This window comes from Oncorhynchus nerka, linkage group LG23 (genome assembly GCF_034236695.1).
Source record: "Oncorhynchus nerka isolate Pitt River linkage group LG23, Oner_Uvic_2.0, whole genome shotgun sequence".
NCBI classification, from domain to species: Eukaryota; Metazoa; Chordata; class Actinopteri; order Salmoniformes; family Salmonidae; genus Oncorhynchus; species Oncorhynchus nerka.
Window position 1 is genome coordinate 43,597,347 of NC_088418.1, and position 19,031 is coordinate 43,616,377.

Below are 19,031 nucleotides of genomic sequence, written 5' to 3' on the forward strand. Positions count from 1 at the left end.
TCATGGTGTCGCTTGCTTGTTGGTTCCCCTTGCTTAGGGGTGTTGCAGACTCTGGGGCCTTTTGGAACAGGTGTGTATATACTGACATCATGTGACACTTAGATTGCACACAGGTGGACTTTATTTAACTAATAATGTGACTTCTGAAGGTAATTGGTTGCACCAGATCTTATTTAGGGGCTTCATCGCAAAGGGGGTGAATACATTTGCACGCATCACTTTTCCATTTTTTACTTTTTAGATTTTTTTTTTTTTTCATTTCACTTCACCAATTTGTCCATTACATGAAATCCATTACATGAAATCCAAATAAAAATCTATTTAAATTACAGGTTGTAATGCAATAAAATAGGAAAAACGCCAAGGGGGATGAATACTTTTGTAAGGCACTGTAGGTCTTCATGGCTCGTTAAGTGCCTATACTGTCATGAATCAGTCTGCTCAGGCTCTGTCAGGGGGAAGCAGCTGCTCGCTGACCACAGTAAAACACTCAGCCCTTTCACACAGCCAAATCCAATGCATCTCTAGGTGTAACTGCACAGCAGCATAGCCAGACAATGGAGAGGACACATTCTAATGAAATCCTGTAACTGTTTGTTTCACACTGGTCAAGGAGTTCAGCTGATAAGAGTGTTTACCAAGCGGTTTGTGAAAGCCACATTAATGAAATCATTACAGCGGAGTTGATTAAGCAAGCTATCGGGCTAGTGTTGATACAAGCAACTCGTAAGTCATTTTCCAGCTCTTTGTGCGAGCATGATTATTTGCACTGTGGACACACACACTGCCGCCCTCTCACCTGCAGAGAAGGTGAGTTGGATCTGTTCCTCGATAATCTCCAAGGCGATAAAGTCGTGTTTCTCGTTAAATCTCCCATTGTACAGCAGCAGGGCATTCCTCTCTCTGGTGGCAAACCTGGGGACAAGATAGACACAGGGAACATTCTATTGTCAAACCCACATTTGGTGCCAAAATGGCACCCATTCAAATCCTATATCTCAAACATAGTTAGCCAAACTTTTTTTGGGGGTGAACAATTATTCATTAGGTTTTTACAGTATGTGGCATAGTTAGACAAATGTGGCATATCTAACCCAAACTGCCATATAAGATACACTATATAAACAAAAGTATGTGGACACCCCTTCAAATTAGTGGATTGCGGACAGGTGTAGAAAATCAAGCACACAGTCATCTCTATAAACAAACATTGGCAGAAGAATGGCCTTACTGAGCTGCCTGGGTCAACTGTGAGTGCTGTTATTGTGAAGTGGAAACGTCTAGGAGCAACAAAGGCTCAGCCGTGAAGTGGTAGGCCACACAAGCTCACCGAACTGGACTGCCGAGTCAGCAAAATAACTGTTCGTCGGGAGCTTCATGAAATGCTGTTCATGGCCGAGCAGCTGCACACAAGCCTAAGATCACCATGCGCTATGCCAAGCGTCTGCTGGAGTGGTCTAAAGCTCACAGAAGGGGACCGGTGAGTGCTGAAGCACGTACCGCGTAAAAATCGACTGTCCTCGGCTGCACTGTCTCTGGAAGCAACATCAGTACAAGAACCATTCGTCGGGAGCTTCATGAAATGGGTTCCCATGGCCCCTCAACCCCAATGAACACTTTTGGGATGAATTGCAAAGCCTACTGCGAGCAAGGCCTAATCGCCCAACGTTTGTGCCCGACCTCACGAATGACCTTGTGGCTGAATGGAAGTAAGTCCCTGTAGCAATGTTCCAACATCTAGTGAAAAGCCTTCACAGAAAAGTGAAGGGGGGACAAAATCCATATTAATTCCCATGATTTTGAAATGAGATGTTCGACCAGCAGGTGTCCACACACTTTTGGTCATGTAGTGTATATGAGAGGTGGGATTTGGGGTTGGAGAGGTGTGTAAGGATGGAGTGAGAAACTCCTGAGGAAGAAAAGAGGAAGAGAGACTTGAAGGACAATAAGAAAGTGTTCGGTAAGACCAGTGGTCTAGAGTCAGGAAGGAGGAAGTAGATGCCCTTGGTGGCCCATCTCCCTGTTAACCCCTGCCAAAGTACAGTGCCTTGCATTTTTCCTATTTTGTTGCATTACAACCTGTAATTTAAATGAATTTTTATTCGGATTTCATGTAACGGACATGAACAAAATAGTTTGTTTCAAAAAAGTCAACAAAAAAAATTAAAACGGAAAAGTGGTGCGTGCAAATGTATTCACCCCCTTTGCTATGAAGCCCTTAAATAAGATCTGGTGCAACCAATTACCTTCAGAAGTCACATAATAAAGTCCACCTGTGTACAATCTAAGTGTCACATGATCTCAGTATATATACACCTGTTCTGAAAGGCCCCAGAGTCTGCAGGGCGCACCACCAAGCAAGTAGCACCATGAAGAGCAAAGAGCTCTCCAAACAGGTCAGGGACCTGTGGAGAAGTACAGATCAGGGTTGGATTATAAAAAAATATCCGAAACTTTAAACATCCCACGGAGCACCTATAAATCCATTATTGAGCAATTGAAAGAAAATGGCACTACAACAAACCTGCCAAGAGAGGGCCGCCCACCAAAAAAAAGCAATTGCTTAAAGAAAACAAATAAGCGCAACACGTTTGGTGTTCGCCAAAAGTCATGTGGGAAACTCTCCAAACATATGAAAGAAGGTACTCTGGTCAGATTAGACTAAAATTGAGCTTTTTGGCCATCAAGGAAAATGCTAGCACAAACCCAATAACTCTCATCACCCTGAGAACACTAACCCTACAGTGAGGCATTGTGGTGGCAGCATCATGCTGTGGGGATGTTTTCCTTCGGCAGGGACTGGGAAACTGGTCAGAATTGAAGGAATGATAGATGGCGCTAAATATAGGGAAATTCTTGAAGAAACCTGTTTCAGTCTTCCAGAGATTTGAGACTGGGACGGAAGTTCACCTTCCAGCAGGACAATTACCCTAAGGATACTGCTAAAGGAACACTGGAGTGGTTTAAGGGGAAACATTTAAATGTTTTTGAATGGTCCTAGTCAAAGCCCAGACCTCAATCCCATTGAGAATCTGTGGTATGACTTCAAGATTTCTGTATACCACTAGAACCCATCCAATTTGAAGGAGCTGGAGCAGTTTTGCCTTGAAGAATGGGCAAAAATCCCAGTGGCTAGATCAGCCAAGCTTATAGAGACATACCCCAAGATACTTGCAGCTGTGATTGCTGCGAAAGGTGGCTCTACAAAGTATTGACTTTGGGGGGGTGAGTAGTTAAGTTTTTCGTTTTTTTGGGGTCTTATTTCTTGTCTGTTTCACAATAAAACATATTTTGCTTCTTCAAAGTGGTAGGCATGTTGTGTAAATCAAATGATACAAACTCCCCAAAAATCTATTTTAATTCCAGGTTGTAATGCAACAAAATAGGAAAAATGCCAAGGGGGGTGAATACTTTTGCAAGCCACTGTATGTGTGTGTGTGTGTGTGTGCGTGTGTGTGTGTCATCCTGCATGCGTGCTATAAGGGGCACAGAGGGCACGAGAGTCAGACACCAGATGCCAGCATGGCAGTGGGAGGTGCAGAGGGGTAGCAGGGGGGGGGCAGGGGGGGCAGGAAGACACAGCCGATAAAAGAAAACAGTGATAAGAGTACCTCATCACAGGACTCTTCCTGTTTTCACCCTGTTCTACCGCTTCTCACCGACACACTCTGCTTTTCACATCCACCCACTTTTATGATCCTCACCCCACCTAGAACTTCAAATGGGACTAGCAACAGATCTGACACAATATTTACACTACGGTGCAAGTGCACTAGTTTTGATCAGAGCCACATAAGGGCTGCCACATAGAATGTAGTTTACTACATTTATGGGCTGTTTGAGAGACAAAGAACTTGATCTGCATTCCCATTTCTGTGTTCCAGCCTTGACTATGAAAGGTGTTATAGATCATTTTCCTCTACGGCTGTTTCAACAGATAAGAGCGTGCACGCACACACACACACACACACACACCCCCCTTCTCATGTGTTTAATTTAAGCATTTTTTGTGTGAGCTCCGACACAAAGATGTCTCTACATGCCCCACTGAACTGGTATACTGAACTGAGCTAAGTGTGTGTTTGTTTGTGTATCCAAATTACGGTTTAATACACACACACACACATGTACAGTAGACATGTCGCTCTGTTAACACATGATCAACGGAAACAGGATGCACCTAGGCTCAATTTCGAGTCTCCTCGCAAAGGGACTGAATACTTATGCAAATAAGTTTGTTTTTTTATTATACATTTGCAAACATTTAAAAAAAAAACTGTTTTCGCTTTGTCATTATGGGGTATTGTGTGTAAATTGCTGAGGTTTGTTATTTATGGAATCAATTTTAGAACAAGGCTGTAACGGAGCAAAATGTGGAAAAAGTCGATACATTCCAAAAGGCACTGTAGATGGGGAGAGATACAGAGAGGAGAGAGAGAGAGTAGATAGTTTCCAAGTACTCACATGAACGAGACAGTAAAGTGGAACCTCTGCCGCAGTCCTCTGAAGGTGATGAAGGACTGACCGGGGAAAGACCTGGTGGTCATCTCACAGTAAGGCTTCTCGTACTCTCCCGGGGGACACTGGCACATAAACCCCCCCACCAGCAGGTCCACACATTTCCCCCCGTTCTTACACACCCCCGGGACACACCGCCCCGACCGGACGTTCACCTCACAGTGCTCACCTGGGGGGAGATTAAGGTTTAAGAGTGATATACCCACCCGGTCAGACACGCAAAAAGTCACGTTCAGAGACTGCATTCCTATTTCCCATTTCTGAGAGACAGGAGACACTTTTTCTATATTGCTCTGCTGAATGGTTCTCATGGAGAATCTAATAATAATCATTATAATAATATACCAGATAGGTGCTGTGAAATGTGTTTATTTTTACAGGGTCAGCCATTGTTGTACGGCGCCCCAGGAGCAAATTAGGGTTACAGACACTGACTACTGGTCTGGACATCACATCACCACCACAGACACACAGCTCAGTTTCCCACTGACAGACTGTCTGTCTATGAGACCACAGGAAACTGGCTGACTTGCTCAAGTTTGCAGGCCATCTTCGAGTCCATCAGTTTCCTTATCTTTGATGCCCGCCAACCATCGCCGTCAACTCCAGCTCCAGTGTTGTGTCAACCATCATCCTCCAAAATCTGTCTGGGGGGGGGGGGGGGGGGACAGCCAGGTATGCGTGGGATGGAGGGGGGACCCTGTCTGGACCCTGGTAATGACTCTTCTCTCTGTGGTATAATCCATTTTCCGAGGAGAATTAGGAGGATCTGTTTCCCCGTAATGCGGGAATCATGTGGAAACCCAAGGCGGACACAGTAGGCCCCGCTGTCATCGGCCACATAATGGCTCCTAACTAGCTGAGGTCGAACTGTGACCTTCAAAGACTAGACCCCCCATTGGAGGAGAGGAAGGGTGGAGTGTGGTATAATGAGGTAATTACAGCTGATAAGGAAGTGAAGGAGGGAAAGAGGAAAGTAGTGGCGGGGTTGTCATTATATTCTACCGGGCCCCATTGGAGGGACAGAGAGACGGAGAGATGTGGTATCACTATCAGATGAAAGCTCCCGTTCAGTTGACCTGCTGGGGCTCCCGAGTGGCGCAGCGGTCTAAGGTGCTACAGACCCTGGTTCGATTCCAGGCTGTATCCCAACCGGCTGTGATTGAGAGTCCCACAATTGGCCCAGCGTCGTCCGGGTTAGGGTTTGGCCGGGGTAAGCCGTCATTGGAAATAAGGATTTGTTCTGAACTGACTTGCCTAGTTAAATAAAGGTGAAATAAAATAAATAAAAACCAGCAAACTCCATGAAAACGTCCTGAGTGCATCTGATAGCTCCGCCCCTCGACCATCAATCAGACACAAAAACAGTGACAGGAGTTGGGCCTACTGTAGAGTGTACCTGGGGCTGCCAGCTAGGCAGCATTCCAGCCTCATCGCAAACATAAATCACATTGAGACAGACCATTTAGTAAAGGGGTCATTTGTAGATCATCAGTGGGTTGGTGCATCCTGCTGCTGGCCAACACCAGAGTTGATCTGCAGCCAAAGTGACTGCCATGATATGCGTGCCTCACCCAAACTGGAAGCTACACTCTGATGGTGGCTGGGGTGACTTACCAGATAGTACCTACATACAATTGAAATCTCTTAAAGACCTAGGAAAATATTAGCCTGGTCCCAGAACCTTTTGTGCTACGTTGCCAACTACTATGGCCACGTTCGCACCATTTGCAAGACACCACAACAGGTCAGGGAACAGGCTAGCAAGGATAATACAGTACACAAACAACTCCGTCACTGAGTGGAGCCACTGACCAGTGAAGTCCTCCTGACACTCGCATGTATAGCCTCCTTCTCGGCTGCGGCACTTCCCGTTGTTCCTGCAGGGTCCTGAGTAGCAGAGGTCTATCTCCGTCTCGCAGTAGTCCCCGGTGAAGCCTGCAGGACAGCGGCAGCGCAGACCGTTGATGGGGTGGATGGGCCGGAACAGCACCGTGTCGGAGGAGATGAAGGGCGGGGAGCTGTCAAACTTCAGCACAGACACACACTTCATATAGTTCTCACACGGCTCCCTCAGGCAGATGTTGTCGTCGAAGGGAAGCACCTAGAACGGATACAATTAATTAGGAAATTGCTCAAATCCAGAAAATGAAATGGGCAACAGAGATGGCTGGTTTTCGGGCTTTCCTTCGAATCAGTGGCTGACTTAGATCGGGAAAACCTGAGTCGTGTTCATTACGGCACATCGTACCTAAACTTTTCAAAACAACAACAAAACATTTATTATTGGACAATGATCATTATTACCTCCCAGATCATTTTCTTCAATTTGGGGCCAACTGTACATGATCCAGTTGTCCAGGAGTGGCTATGGGGTAGGCAGGGGTCGATTTGGGATTCATTCAAAGAACCTGTTGTGAGTAAGTTACCTGTTGTGATGATATTAGTCGGAGCAGGGTGCGGTTCAGGTAGATCTGCTCCTGCAGCTCCTCGGAGGGGAAGTACCTCCCCGGGGGACCCCCTGGCTGCAGCGCCGAGAAGGTCACGTTGAGGATGGCGCCCCGCACGTCTGTGTCGTTCTGAATGTTGAACACAAAGACGGCCTGGCGGCTGGTGGAGAGTAGAGAGTCTCATGATCACACAGAGCAGAAGTGCTGTGGCAGCAACAGAATGCTACACGGACCTCCATGGAGTAGAAGCTAAGGTTGCATCACTTCAATAACTTCCCAAAAATTCCCAGGTTTTAGACAGAAATCCCGGTTCCGAGGGTTATTATTCCCTCCTGATACCGAGACTCTTCCAAGCAGGTTTTCTGGGACCGTAACAAGGGAGCAGACACATTACCTGGTGGAGAGCACGGCTGCCACACCTTCCAGGAAGAGGGACAGCAGAGGGGACAGGAAGCGCTCCTGAGACATGTTCTCCAGGCGCACCGTGATGCTGTTGGTCAACATGTCGTCTGTGATTATGGTGACCCGCAGGGTGCACAATGCTGTGACCCGATGGACACCATCTGGGGAGGGGGGAGGAGAGCGAGGGGGGGGGGGGGGGTTAAATGGATGAACTACAGAGCAGAGCAACAGTTAAAAGACGGATTAGAATGAATGTACATAATTGAAGCCATGAAGCTTTGTTAAGATTTGTTGAGCGTTTTGTAGAATACAGATGTGATCCTCATCTAAGTGGATGTATTGCAGAGTAGTAGAGTCAACCACAGTTCAACCACACTAAACACATGAAGATTGGTGTTAAACTTTGTTGAATGGTTCATGAATGAGCCCAATTTGTTAAAACTGGCCCGATCATAGACATTAAATCAACTATACAGAGTCACTGGCAGGCATATAATCATTTGAATAAATAACCTGTCCTGTCAATGACAGCAAAATGTCGGCATTTCCCTCCCTCTTGTCCAGGAACACACTTTAATTACCTACTGTAAATATCTCAATCCTAATGGATCCTTCTCAGAGGAGATCTCGTGCGCATCCCAAATGGCACCCTATTCCCTATATAGTGTACGAATTTAGACCAAGGCCCACGTTGCTCTGGACAGAAGCACAGCACTCGATTAGGGAATATAGTGCAATTTGGGACGCAGACCCAAGAGTGAGAACACCAACACTTCCCGCAAACGAGAGACGTGTGCTGCTCACAGCGATTTCCTGACAAATATTATGTTACAGTGAGACTTGGGAAAGACTGGCTTCCAGTGTCCTGAGTCTCTGCCAGCGTTCTCTCTCTGTGCAGAGCTTAGCAGCTGCACTTGTTTGTCATGCCACGGTTCTCTATCGACTACGGTAGATTGAATTAATTAGGTGTCATTGTGATTCCACCTGATTCAAAGCCACTCCTAAGTAATTAAACAACTCTGATCTCGTTTCAACTTGTGGAACAACTGCAAACTGCTCAGTTCTTCTATCCCATATGTCATATGCACTGAGTGTACAAAAGAATCTTTGAATCTTGAGACAATTGAGATATGGATTGTGTGTGTGTGTGTGTGTGTGTGTGCCGCTCGGAGGGTGAACGGGCAAGACAAAAGCTGAAGTGCCTTTGATCAGGGTGTGGTAGGAGATGCCAGACGCACCGATTGTGTCAAGAACTGCAATGGCTGCTGGGTTTTTCATGCTCAACAGTTTCCTGTGTGTATCAAGAATGGTCCATCACCCAAAGGACATCCAGCCAACTTAACACAACCGTGGGAAGCAATGGAGTCAACATGGGCCAGCATCCCTGTGGAACGCTTTCAACACCTTGTAAAGTCCATGACCAGACGAAGAGGCTGTTCTGAGGGCAAAAGGGGGATGTAACTCAATATTAGGAAGTTGCTCCTAACGTTTGGTGTACTCCGTGTAGAGCCCATAGGCCTAGACCCATTCGTTATAACGCTGGGTTATAGGAAGAGAGCTGACACTGCTAACTCTTAACTGATCCATACAAAGTCTACAGGGGCTGATCCATACAAAGTCTACAGGGGCTGATCCATACAAAGTCTACAGGGGCTGATCCATACAAAGTCTACAGGGCTGATCCATACAAAGTCTACAGGGGCTGATCCATACAAAGTCTACAGGGCTGATCCATACAAAGTCTACAGGGCTGATCCATACAAAGTCTACAGGGCTGATCCATACAAAGTCTACAGGGCTGATCCATACAAAGTCTACAGGGGCTGATCCATACAAAGTCTACAGGGGCTGATCCATACAAAGTCTACAGGGGCTGATCCATACAAAGTCTACAGGGGCTGATCCATACAAAGTCTACAGGGGCTGATCCATACAAAGTCTACAGGGCTGATCCATACAAAGTCTACAGGGGCTGATCCATACAAAGTCTACAGGGGCTGATCCATACAAAGTCTACAGGGGCTGATCCATACAAAGTCTACAGGGGCTGATCCATACAAAGTCTACAGGGCTGATCCATACAAAGTCTACAGGGCTGATCCATACAAAGTCTACAGGGCTGATCCATACACAGTCTACAGGGCTGATCCATACAAAGTCTACAGGGCTGATCCATACAAAGTCTACAGGGCTGATCCATACAAAGTCTACAGGGCTAGGCTATTTGTTCAACACCAAGCATACAGAGAGAGTCTACATGGCTCTAATACTGTGGTTTCTGGGATGTAGGAGGAGAGTTGCCAACAGGTGGCTGCAGCAGTTGAAATACTGTTGAAACGTCTCTGAGTGGCCGATCGGGTTGCAGGAGTCTTGTTGAGTCAATGTGTATGCGTGCGTGAGAGAGACGGCTGAGCGGCAGGTGCCTTGTCAGTCACTCTCCCCCAAATTAGGTCATTTCTCAGGACCCCTACACCCCTCTCTTGCCCCGCCTCCCCCCTTCCTATATTCCCTCTCCTCTCCCTCCCCCGTCAGTGCCTCTGTTCATCAGACTGCCTCACACTGTTTATCAGACTGGGTGCTGATACCGTTGTCTCCTCACAGCCTCCACCTCCTCCTCCTCCTCTCCCTCTTCACTAAAAGTGTTGCCCGGTGTGTCATCATTATCAGACATAGAAGAGCAAGACGACCTGTGTTTTCCACTCTGTTACACCCACAGTCACCACATACTTCTAGAGAAGAACACACAAAAGCCCCCCCCATGTGGTCATACACACACACACGTTCCCTTAGTTCACCGTAGAGAGAGGGTGCTCTACTAGCACAGAGAGTATCTGTTACACTAGACATCCATCACAGAGTAGTCTACCCAAGTTGTCTACTCCCCCACCTGTCCCCTCTGCCTGTCTGTCCGCGCAACACAGTCAGTACACATGGTGGTCCAGAAGCTAATTGAAACACAAGCAGGGATGGTCGGACAAACGCACACACACACACACACACACACACACACACTACAGGAAGCAGGTGTAAGAGGTTCCAGTCACCTGTTCAGTGTTAACATTAAGCAGCAGGTCCAGACAGTAGCTGTTGGCACTCAGCTTAAGACAACAGTAGCACTCTAAACGCTTCGCTGTTGAGAGTACAGCTCAAACCATCCCGACTGTGCTTGACAAAGCGTTTCATCACCTACTCTCCGGGTCCTCAAAAGGCAAATCTAAGCTATTCACTCACTGAGTAAACTGACCAGGAATGAGGCCTACTTTATTGGCCATGAAGTACAAGCGCACAGTCCTGCCTCTCTAAGTGACGAACTACATAGATCCCCTGAACCCCATACTGTTCCCCACACACAATGCTGAGGGAACGAGGGTTGACAACAGGCCATTAACAGGGGAGGACAAGGTTAAATACAGGGAGAGTTTTCCAGGAGGAAAACTGTCCCGTGGCATCCCAAGAGAAATGCTATTTATATCCCCCCCCCCCAGCTGTTCTATTCGGGGTCAATGAGAGGGCAACACACACACAGGGTGTCCCTGGTCAGATCACTGCCAGTCATCCCGGGGCGTGTCACATTCAGACGCCATGGAAACAGGAGTTCTCCGAGGGTAAATAGCACTGCATGAGTGACATGGGACACGACAGAACCCACCTCATAGTGATATAAAACACCACACACTACATTACAAAGATGCCGTTTACAAGTATATCGGAGTGGGTGAAATACCCTGGTGAAGGTCTACGGGGTCTGAGACATTTGGTGTAATAAGATCCATTACATTTGTGGGAAGCATCACGATCAACAGTGTGCTACAGTTTTCTTTAGTGTTCCGTGTGTGTTACAATTACGATATGCCAAGCATTTATGAACTTGTAATAACCATTAAGATGATATGAGACGGATATAGTCGTGCTAAAGTAAACAAACAGGTGTATTGTCCAAACAATAAGAAACTCACCGCGTGTCACTCGTTGTTTTATTAGTCATCTCAGCTAAGAGTCCAGGCAGTATACTGCCCGCGCTGCAACAGTGCATGAATCATATATATGATGATTGAATTGTGTTCATTGGGATTAATAAAAATGAAGTAAACCGCAATCGGTTTTCCATAGACGCAGGTCTAGTCAGCAACCACTCCCCGGATCCTAAGCATAAGTGGGAGAAACTCAAAACTCACCTTACATCAGTGCATCTTGTTTATGAGGCAGGAGGTGCTAATAAGGCTGTTAACAGACTGTGAGACAGTGATATGCATGACACCAGTCAGTCTCTGTAGTTTATAGGCCTAGCCATCTATGATTTCATTTTTTATTTAACTCGGCAAGTCAGTTAAGAACAAATTCTTATTTACAATGACGGCCTACACCGGCCAAACCCGGGACGACGCTGGGCCAATTGTGCGCCGCCCTATGGGACTCCCAATCACGGCCGGATGTGATGCAGCCTGGATTCGCACCAGGGACTGTAGTGACGCCTCTTGCACTGAGATGCAGTGCCTTAGACCGCTGCGCCACTCGGGATGGAGCCGGACACTGGGACATTCCACCAAGGTCCCCATCTGTCACAGTGAGTGACAACAACACCCTCGTCTACATCACTAACTGCCCCACCCACCCATTCTGGAGATTGATGACACTGCTGTCACTATCTGTCTGTCTGTGACTGACAGAGTGTGGCCATCATGATGGGGGGTAAATTATTTTTCAACTCACAATTTAGGAAGCACGTTTAAACGTTCGTAATGATTTGAAAAATCCGCATAGAATCAACAGGTGATTTTCAATTCAATAGACTGAATAAAAAAACGAAGCGGAGCACAACCCTGGTGACCACAACCCTGGTGACCACAACCCTGGTGACCACAACCCTGGTGACCACAACCCTGCACAACCCTGGTGACCACAACCCTGGTGACCACAACCCTGGTGACCACAACCCTGGTGACCACAACCCTGCACAACCCTGGTGACCACAACCCTGCACAGCCCTGGTGACCACAACCCTGGTGACCACAACCCTGGTGACCACAACCCTGGTGACCACAACCCTGCACAACCCTGGTGACCACAAACCTGGTGGCCACAACCCTGCACAACCCTGGTGACCACAACCCTGGTGACCACAACCCTGGTGACCACAACCCTGCACAACCCTGGTGACCACAACCCTGCACAACCCTGGTGACCACAACCCTGGTGACCACAACCCTGGTGACCACAACCCTGGTGACCACAACCCTGGTGACCACAACCCTGGTGACCACAACCCTGGTGACCACAACCCTGCACAACCCTGGTGACCACAACCCTGCACAACCCTGGTGACCACAACCCTGGTGACCACAACCCTGGTGACCACAACCCTGGTGACCACAACCCTGCACAACCCTGGTGACCACAACCCTGGTGGCCACAACCCTGCACAACCCTGGTGACCACAACCCTGGTGGCCACAACCCTGCACAACCCTGGTGACCACAGCCCTGGTGACCACAACCCTGCACAACCCTGGTGACCACAACCCTGGTGACCACAACCCTGGTGACCACAACCCTGCACAACCCTGGTGACCACAACCCTGGTGACCACAACCCTGCACAACCCTGGTGACCACAACCCAGGTGACCACAACCCTGGTGACCACAACCCTGCACAGCCCTGGTGACCACAGCCCTGGTGATCACAACCCTGGTGACCACAACCCTGATGACCACCCACACCGTCCAACAACAACAGCAGTGTTTTCACAGATAACGGAAGAAGCAAACGGCAGACGTCTCATCTGTACGACAGGCTCTCCTCGCAAACCTGTCAACCCCACCCATGTGAGACAGAGGGGGGATTCAGACCCCCCCCTACAGCGGGAAGAGAGTGGTATGTTCCGCTCCTAAATCACTATGACAGGGGAAAGAAGGAAAGGACAACCCCTGCATTCCACACAAAGACCAATCCTTCCCTGCATTGGTTTGTTTGCAGTGGAAATGTGATTATTTAAATCATTTTGACATTTACCACAGTCAAGTAGGATGGTAATACGAGGAAGTGTTTAATCCTTGAAGAAAGCCAACAATTATAACAACAGACATTCTAGATGGCAGTGTTTTTTATTTTACTGGCTACCATCTTTTATTGCGCAATAACATTTTAAAGGTACAGCGACCAATGAAAACCAGTGAAAAAGGAGCCCTATTTAGCAGGTGCTGAGAAAACACCACAAAGCGACCAACTGACCCCTTTCTCTCAAATATTTGAATCACAACAATGACTCCAAACCGACTGTACCTCGACCAATAGGTGTCTAGAGAGAAATCAGCTCCCCTCTTCCCTGTGACACACCTCACCGCCCCTGGCCTATCAGGTACAGAGCAAACCAACAGGTTGTTTGACTGTCGAGTCAATCCCACACATTCACTAACAGTTTGGCTTTCTCAACAATCTGCCCGAAGAACGTGCAAATCCCTCTCTCTCTCACGCACACTAACCATTGGGTCCAGTAGAAGAGTTTCTCTCACACTGTGTGAGCAAACAGACAGACTGGGATGTAGGATCACATATCAGCAGCCTACAAGACATGCTGCCAGACATCCTGCTAGACGAACAGGGTCAATTCACCCCCTCTCTCGTCGTCTCTACCATAATGACCATTACAGTATATCCTACAGACTGACAGAACGGAACGACAATCACACTCGAATCTATCCATCTATTACTCAGGAATTCAACATGCATGGCATGAGATGATAGGTTAGGGAAATGAATAGATTAAATGAGGAAGTGAAGGAAAGGTTCTTAGTGGTTGCCAAGCGGATGTATATTATGCGCGGAGAGGAAACGAGAGCAGGGATACAATGAAACTGTAGCTGACAGAGATAATCACTGCAGATGACTGGGGACGACTGGGACCTCCCTGAGACAGACAGCTGTGCATCTGTCTCTCCCTACACACATCAATCACGTCTCCCACACAACTGCCACAGGCATCAATCGGGAGGACAGGAGATACTGACACAACAGCATATCATTGTAATGCCATTATCAACTGTCACCACTAGAGCTCTAACCTCTCTGTCGACAGACATATCATTGTAATGCCATTATCAACTGTCACTACTAGAGCTCTAACCTCTCTGTCGACAGACGTATCATTGTAATGCCATTATCAACTGTCACCACTAGAGCTCTAACCTCTCTGTCGACAAACATATCATTGAGGTGCCATTATCAACAGTCACCACTAGAGCTCTAACCTCTCTGTCGACAGACATATCATTGTAATGCCATTATCAACTGTCACTACTAGAGCTCTAACCTCTCTGTCGACAGACGTATCATTGTAATGCCATTATCAACTGTCACCACTAGAGCTCTAACCTCTCTGTCGACAGACATATCATTGTAATGCCATTATCAACTGTCACTACTAGAGCTCTAACCTCTCTGTCGACAGACGTATCATTGTAATGCCATCAACTGTCACTACTAGAGCTCTAACCTCTCTGTCGACAGATATATCATTGTAAATTATCAACTGTCACCACTAGAGCTCTAACCTCTCTGTCGACAGATATATCATTGTAATGCCATTATCAACTGTCACCACTAGAGCTCCAACCTCTCTGTCGACAGACGTATCATTGTAATGCCATTATCAACTGTCACCACTAGAGCTCTAACCTCTCTGTCGACAGACGTATCATTGTCATGATATCATCAACTGTCACTACTAGAGCTCTAACCTCTCTGTCGACAGACGTATCATTGTAATGCCATTATCAACTGTCACTACTAGAGCTCTAACCTCTCTGTCGACAGATATATCATTGTAATGCCATTATCAACTGTCACCACTAGAGCTCCAACCTCTCTGTCGACAGACATATCATTGTAATGCCATTATCAACTGTCACCACTAGAGCTCAACCTCTCACCAGACATATCATTGTAATGCCATTATCAACTGTCACTACTAGAGCTCTAACCTCTCTGTCGACAGACATATCATTGTAATGCCATTATCAACTGTCACCACTAGAGCTCCAATTCTGTCGACAGACATATCATTGTAATGCCATTATCACTGTCACTACTAGCTCAACCTCTCTGTCGACAGACATATCATTGAAGTGCCATTATCAACTGTCACTACTAGAGCTCTAACCTCTCTGTCGACAGACGTATCATTGAAGTGCCATTATCAACTGTCACTACTAGAGCTCTAACCTCTCTGTCGACAGACGTATCATTGTAATGCCATTATCAACTGTCACCACTAGAGCTCTAACCTCTCTGTCGACAAATATATCATTGTAATGCCATTATCAACTGTCACTACTAGAGCTCTAACCTCTCTGTCGACAGACGTATCATTGTAATGCCATTATCAACTGTCACCACTAGAGCTCTAACCTCTCTGTCGACAAACATATCATTGAGGTGCCATTATCAACAGTCACCACTAGAGCTCTAACCTCTCTGTCGACAGACATATCATTGTAATGCCATTATCAACTGTCACTACTAGAGCTCTAACCTCTCCGACACACGGACAGTATCATTGTAATGCCATTATCAACTGTCACCATGGAGCTCTAACCTCTCTGGACAGACATATCATTGTAATGCCATTATCAACTGTCTTACTAGAGCTCTAACCTCTCTGTCGACAGATATATCATTGTAATGCCATTATCAACTGTCACCACTAGAGCTCCAACCTCTCTGTCGACAGACATATCATTGTAATGCCATTATCAACTGTCACCACTAGAGCTCTAACCTCTCTGTCGACAGATATATCATTGTAATGCCATTATCAACTGTCACCACTAGAGCTCTAACCTCTCTGTCGACAGATATATCATTGTAATGCCATTATCAACTGTCACCACTAGAGCTCCAACCTCTCTGTCGACAGACGTATCATTGTAATGCCATTATCAACTGTCACCACTAGAGCTCTAACCTCTCTGTCGACAGACGTATCATTGTAATGATATTATCAACTGTCACTACTAGAGCTCTAACCTCTCTGTCGACAGACGTATCATTGTAATGCCATTATCAACTGTCACTACTAGAGCTCTAACCTCTCTGTCGACAGATATATCATTGTAATGCCATTATCAACTGTCACCACTAGAGCTCCAACCTCTCTGTCGACAGACATATCATTGTAATGCCATTTATCAACTGTCACCACTAGAGCTCCAACCTCTCTGTCGACAGACATATCATTGTAATGCCATTATCAACTGTCACCACTAGAGCTCCAACCTCTCTGTCGACAGACATATCATTGTAATGCCATTATCAACTGTCACTACTAGAGCTCTAACCTCTCTGTCGACAGACATATCATTGAAGTGCCATTATCAACTGTCACTACTAGAGCTCTAACCTCTCTGTCGACAAACATATCATTGAAGTGTCATTATCAAGTCACCACTAGAGCTCCAACCTCTCTGTCGACAGACATATCATTGTAATGCCATTATCAACTGTCACTACTAGAGCTCTAACCTCTCTGTCGACAAACATATCATTGAAGTGTCATTATCAAGTCACTACTAGAGCTCGAACCTCTCTGTCGACAGACAACTAGGATGTGACTTCATCACGATGATAGCACGTTCGTGTTTCAATATAGGCCACATGTCAGGCATAGATAGTCGGAACCTTGGCCGTGAGTCTGAGCAGTGGCCCTTTAACCTCTTCAGTCGACCCTCTACTTTTTTGAACATTTTGTTAAAAAGTGAACATTTCAGCGCCCTTACTCATGCCAGGAATAAAGTACGTTCATATGGTTAGAATGTGTGTATTCAAACCCTCGGACGTTTTTAAAACTGTTAAATCACGACTGTGACTGATTACATAACTGTTTTACATCGGAAAGCGCAGGAAAACCTGATCACAGAAAATGGAAATAAATATCCTTGCGCCATTATTATTGTTAACAGTGAAATTAGATAAGTTGGTTGCATTCAACTCCCACAGCATCCCCATGTTGTCGAGTATCTTCATAGAATTTAATCCTCTTTGATTCTTGGTTGAACCGAAAGAGGGGCAATAAGTAGGCCACGGTCTCCGCCCAGATCATTCCGGAAGAGCTCTCTCCTGAAATTTTTTCCAAGACGACAGCTAATGATAAACGGATGATTTTTATCGGTCATTGTTTACTAATAAAAGTAGCATTACAAACGTATTTCGAAGTGTTTTGTGAAAGTTTATCGTCTACTTTTTGAATTTTAAAAAATGACGTTACGTTGTGAAATCGCTGTTTTTCGTTTATCACACAGTCTACATATAACGATATCTTGGCTTTATATGGCTGATTTGACGAAATAAAGACCCAATAGTGTTTATGGGACATCTAGGAGTGCCACAAAGAAGATAGTGAAAGGTAATGACTGTTTTCTATTTTTTGTGCGGTTTGTGTAACGCCGAAATGCTAATTATTTTGTTTCACGTCCCCTGCTGTGCTTTTCTGTTGTAGTGTATTGGTGCATGCTATCAGATAATAGCTTTCATGCTTTGGAAAAGCATTTTAAAAATCTGACTTGTTGCCTGGATTCACAACAGGTTTAGTTTAATTTGATACCCTGCATGTATTTTAATGAACTTTTGAGTTTTAACTAATACTATTAGCATTTAGCGTAGTGCATTTGCATTTCCAGAGCTCTAGTTGTGACGCAAGTGTCCCAGGTAGAGGTAAGAGGTTAAATGAAACCGTGTTCCGGGATCAATGGTTAACTGTACAGGAATGTGTAGAGTGACTGGGTTCACTGAGAAACCCTGGCAGGTTTACAGACCCCAGACCTGAAGTTAGACAGCTGGGAGAAATGTGCAGCTCATCTATCCGTTTTTGGACTATCCCAAATGGCACGCCTGTCCCTATATATTGCACAACATAGGGAATAGGGTGCCATTTGGGATGTAGCGCATAGTCCAAAAACAGATAGATGAGCGGCACTGCAGATTTTTCCTAGTTGTCTAACTTCAGGTCTGGGGTCTGTAAACCCGCTCATATTCCCCTTCACCAAGAATGAATAGTGCAAAGTCAGCAGAGAGTCGTCAGTGTCAACTGTAAATCCTCCACTGGCAGTCCATTCAGGTAAAGGAGGAGATAGTCTGCTACATATCCTAGCTCATCCCGTCCTCCCTCCCTCTCTTCGCCCATCACCATCGCTCCCTACCTTTAACGGTCTCTGACAGTCTGTACCTGTGTCTCATCCCTGTCTGTCCAGCAGGCCCGGTGGACTCTACACCCAGAACCCTTTATCTCACAGGATTACTGTTTATGTACGTCTGGCTGCAGCTTTGATCTGCTCTGGCCTGGAGACAGGCACACGGATTGCGCCTCAAATGGCACCCTTTGCCCTTTATAGTGCAATACTGTTGACCAGGGCCCATAGGGGATCTAGTCAAAGGTAGTGCACTATATAGGGAATAGGGTGCCATTTGGAACGCACACATGGACATACCTGAGAATAAATATGTCTGGGGAGATGAGAGGGGCTTTCACTGAGTGCTTCCAGACACACGGACAGTAATAGAGTAGAGGAGATGAATGGAGAGGAGGAGAGCTTCTGGCCACTACTCCTCTTCTGAGGCTGCCACGGGTAGTGTCCAGAAGCATACTCTGCCATATTCTGTCTATCCGCAACT

At 46.3% G+C, this 19,031-nt stretch overlaps 1 protein-coding gene across 3 annotated transcripts in view; it reads right to left on the reverse strand.

Annotated features, from left to right (window-relative positions):
• The window catches only part of LOC115106865 (cadherin EGF LAG seven-pass G-type receptor 1-like), a 126,847-nt gene that overhangs the window by 59,691 nt on the left and 48,125 nt on the right, over positions 1–19,031 (reverse strand). For all 3 annotated transcript variants that reach the window (XM_065008133.1, XM_065008132.1, XM_029630033.2), the window contains exons 2-6: positions 7,363–7,531; positions 6,948–7,128; positions 6,334–6,622; positions 4,465–4,687; positions 800–915 (exon numbers count right to left, since the gene is read on the reverse strand). In XM_065008133.1, the coding sequence (XP_064864205.1) occupies positions 800–915; positions 4,465–4,687; positions 6,334–6,622; positions 6,948–7,128; positions 7,363–7,531 (978 nt within the window). The remainder of the gene's footprint in view (positions 1–799; positions 916–4,464; positions 4,688–6,333; positions 6,623–6,947; positions 7,129–7,362; positions 7,532–19,031) is intronic.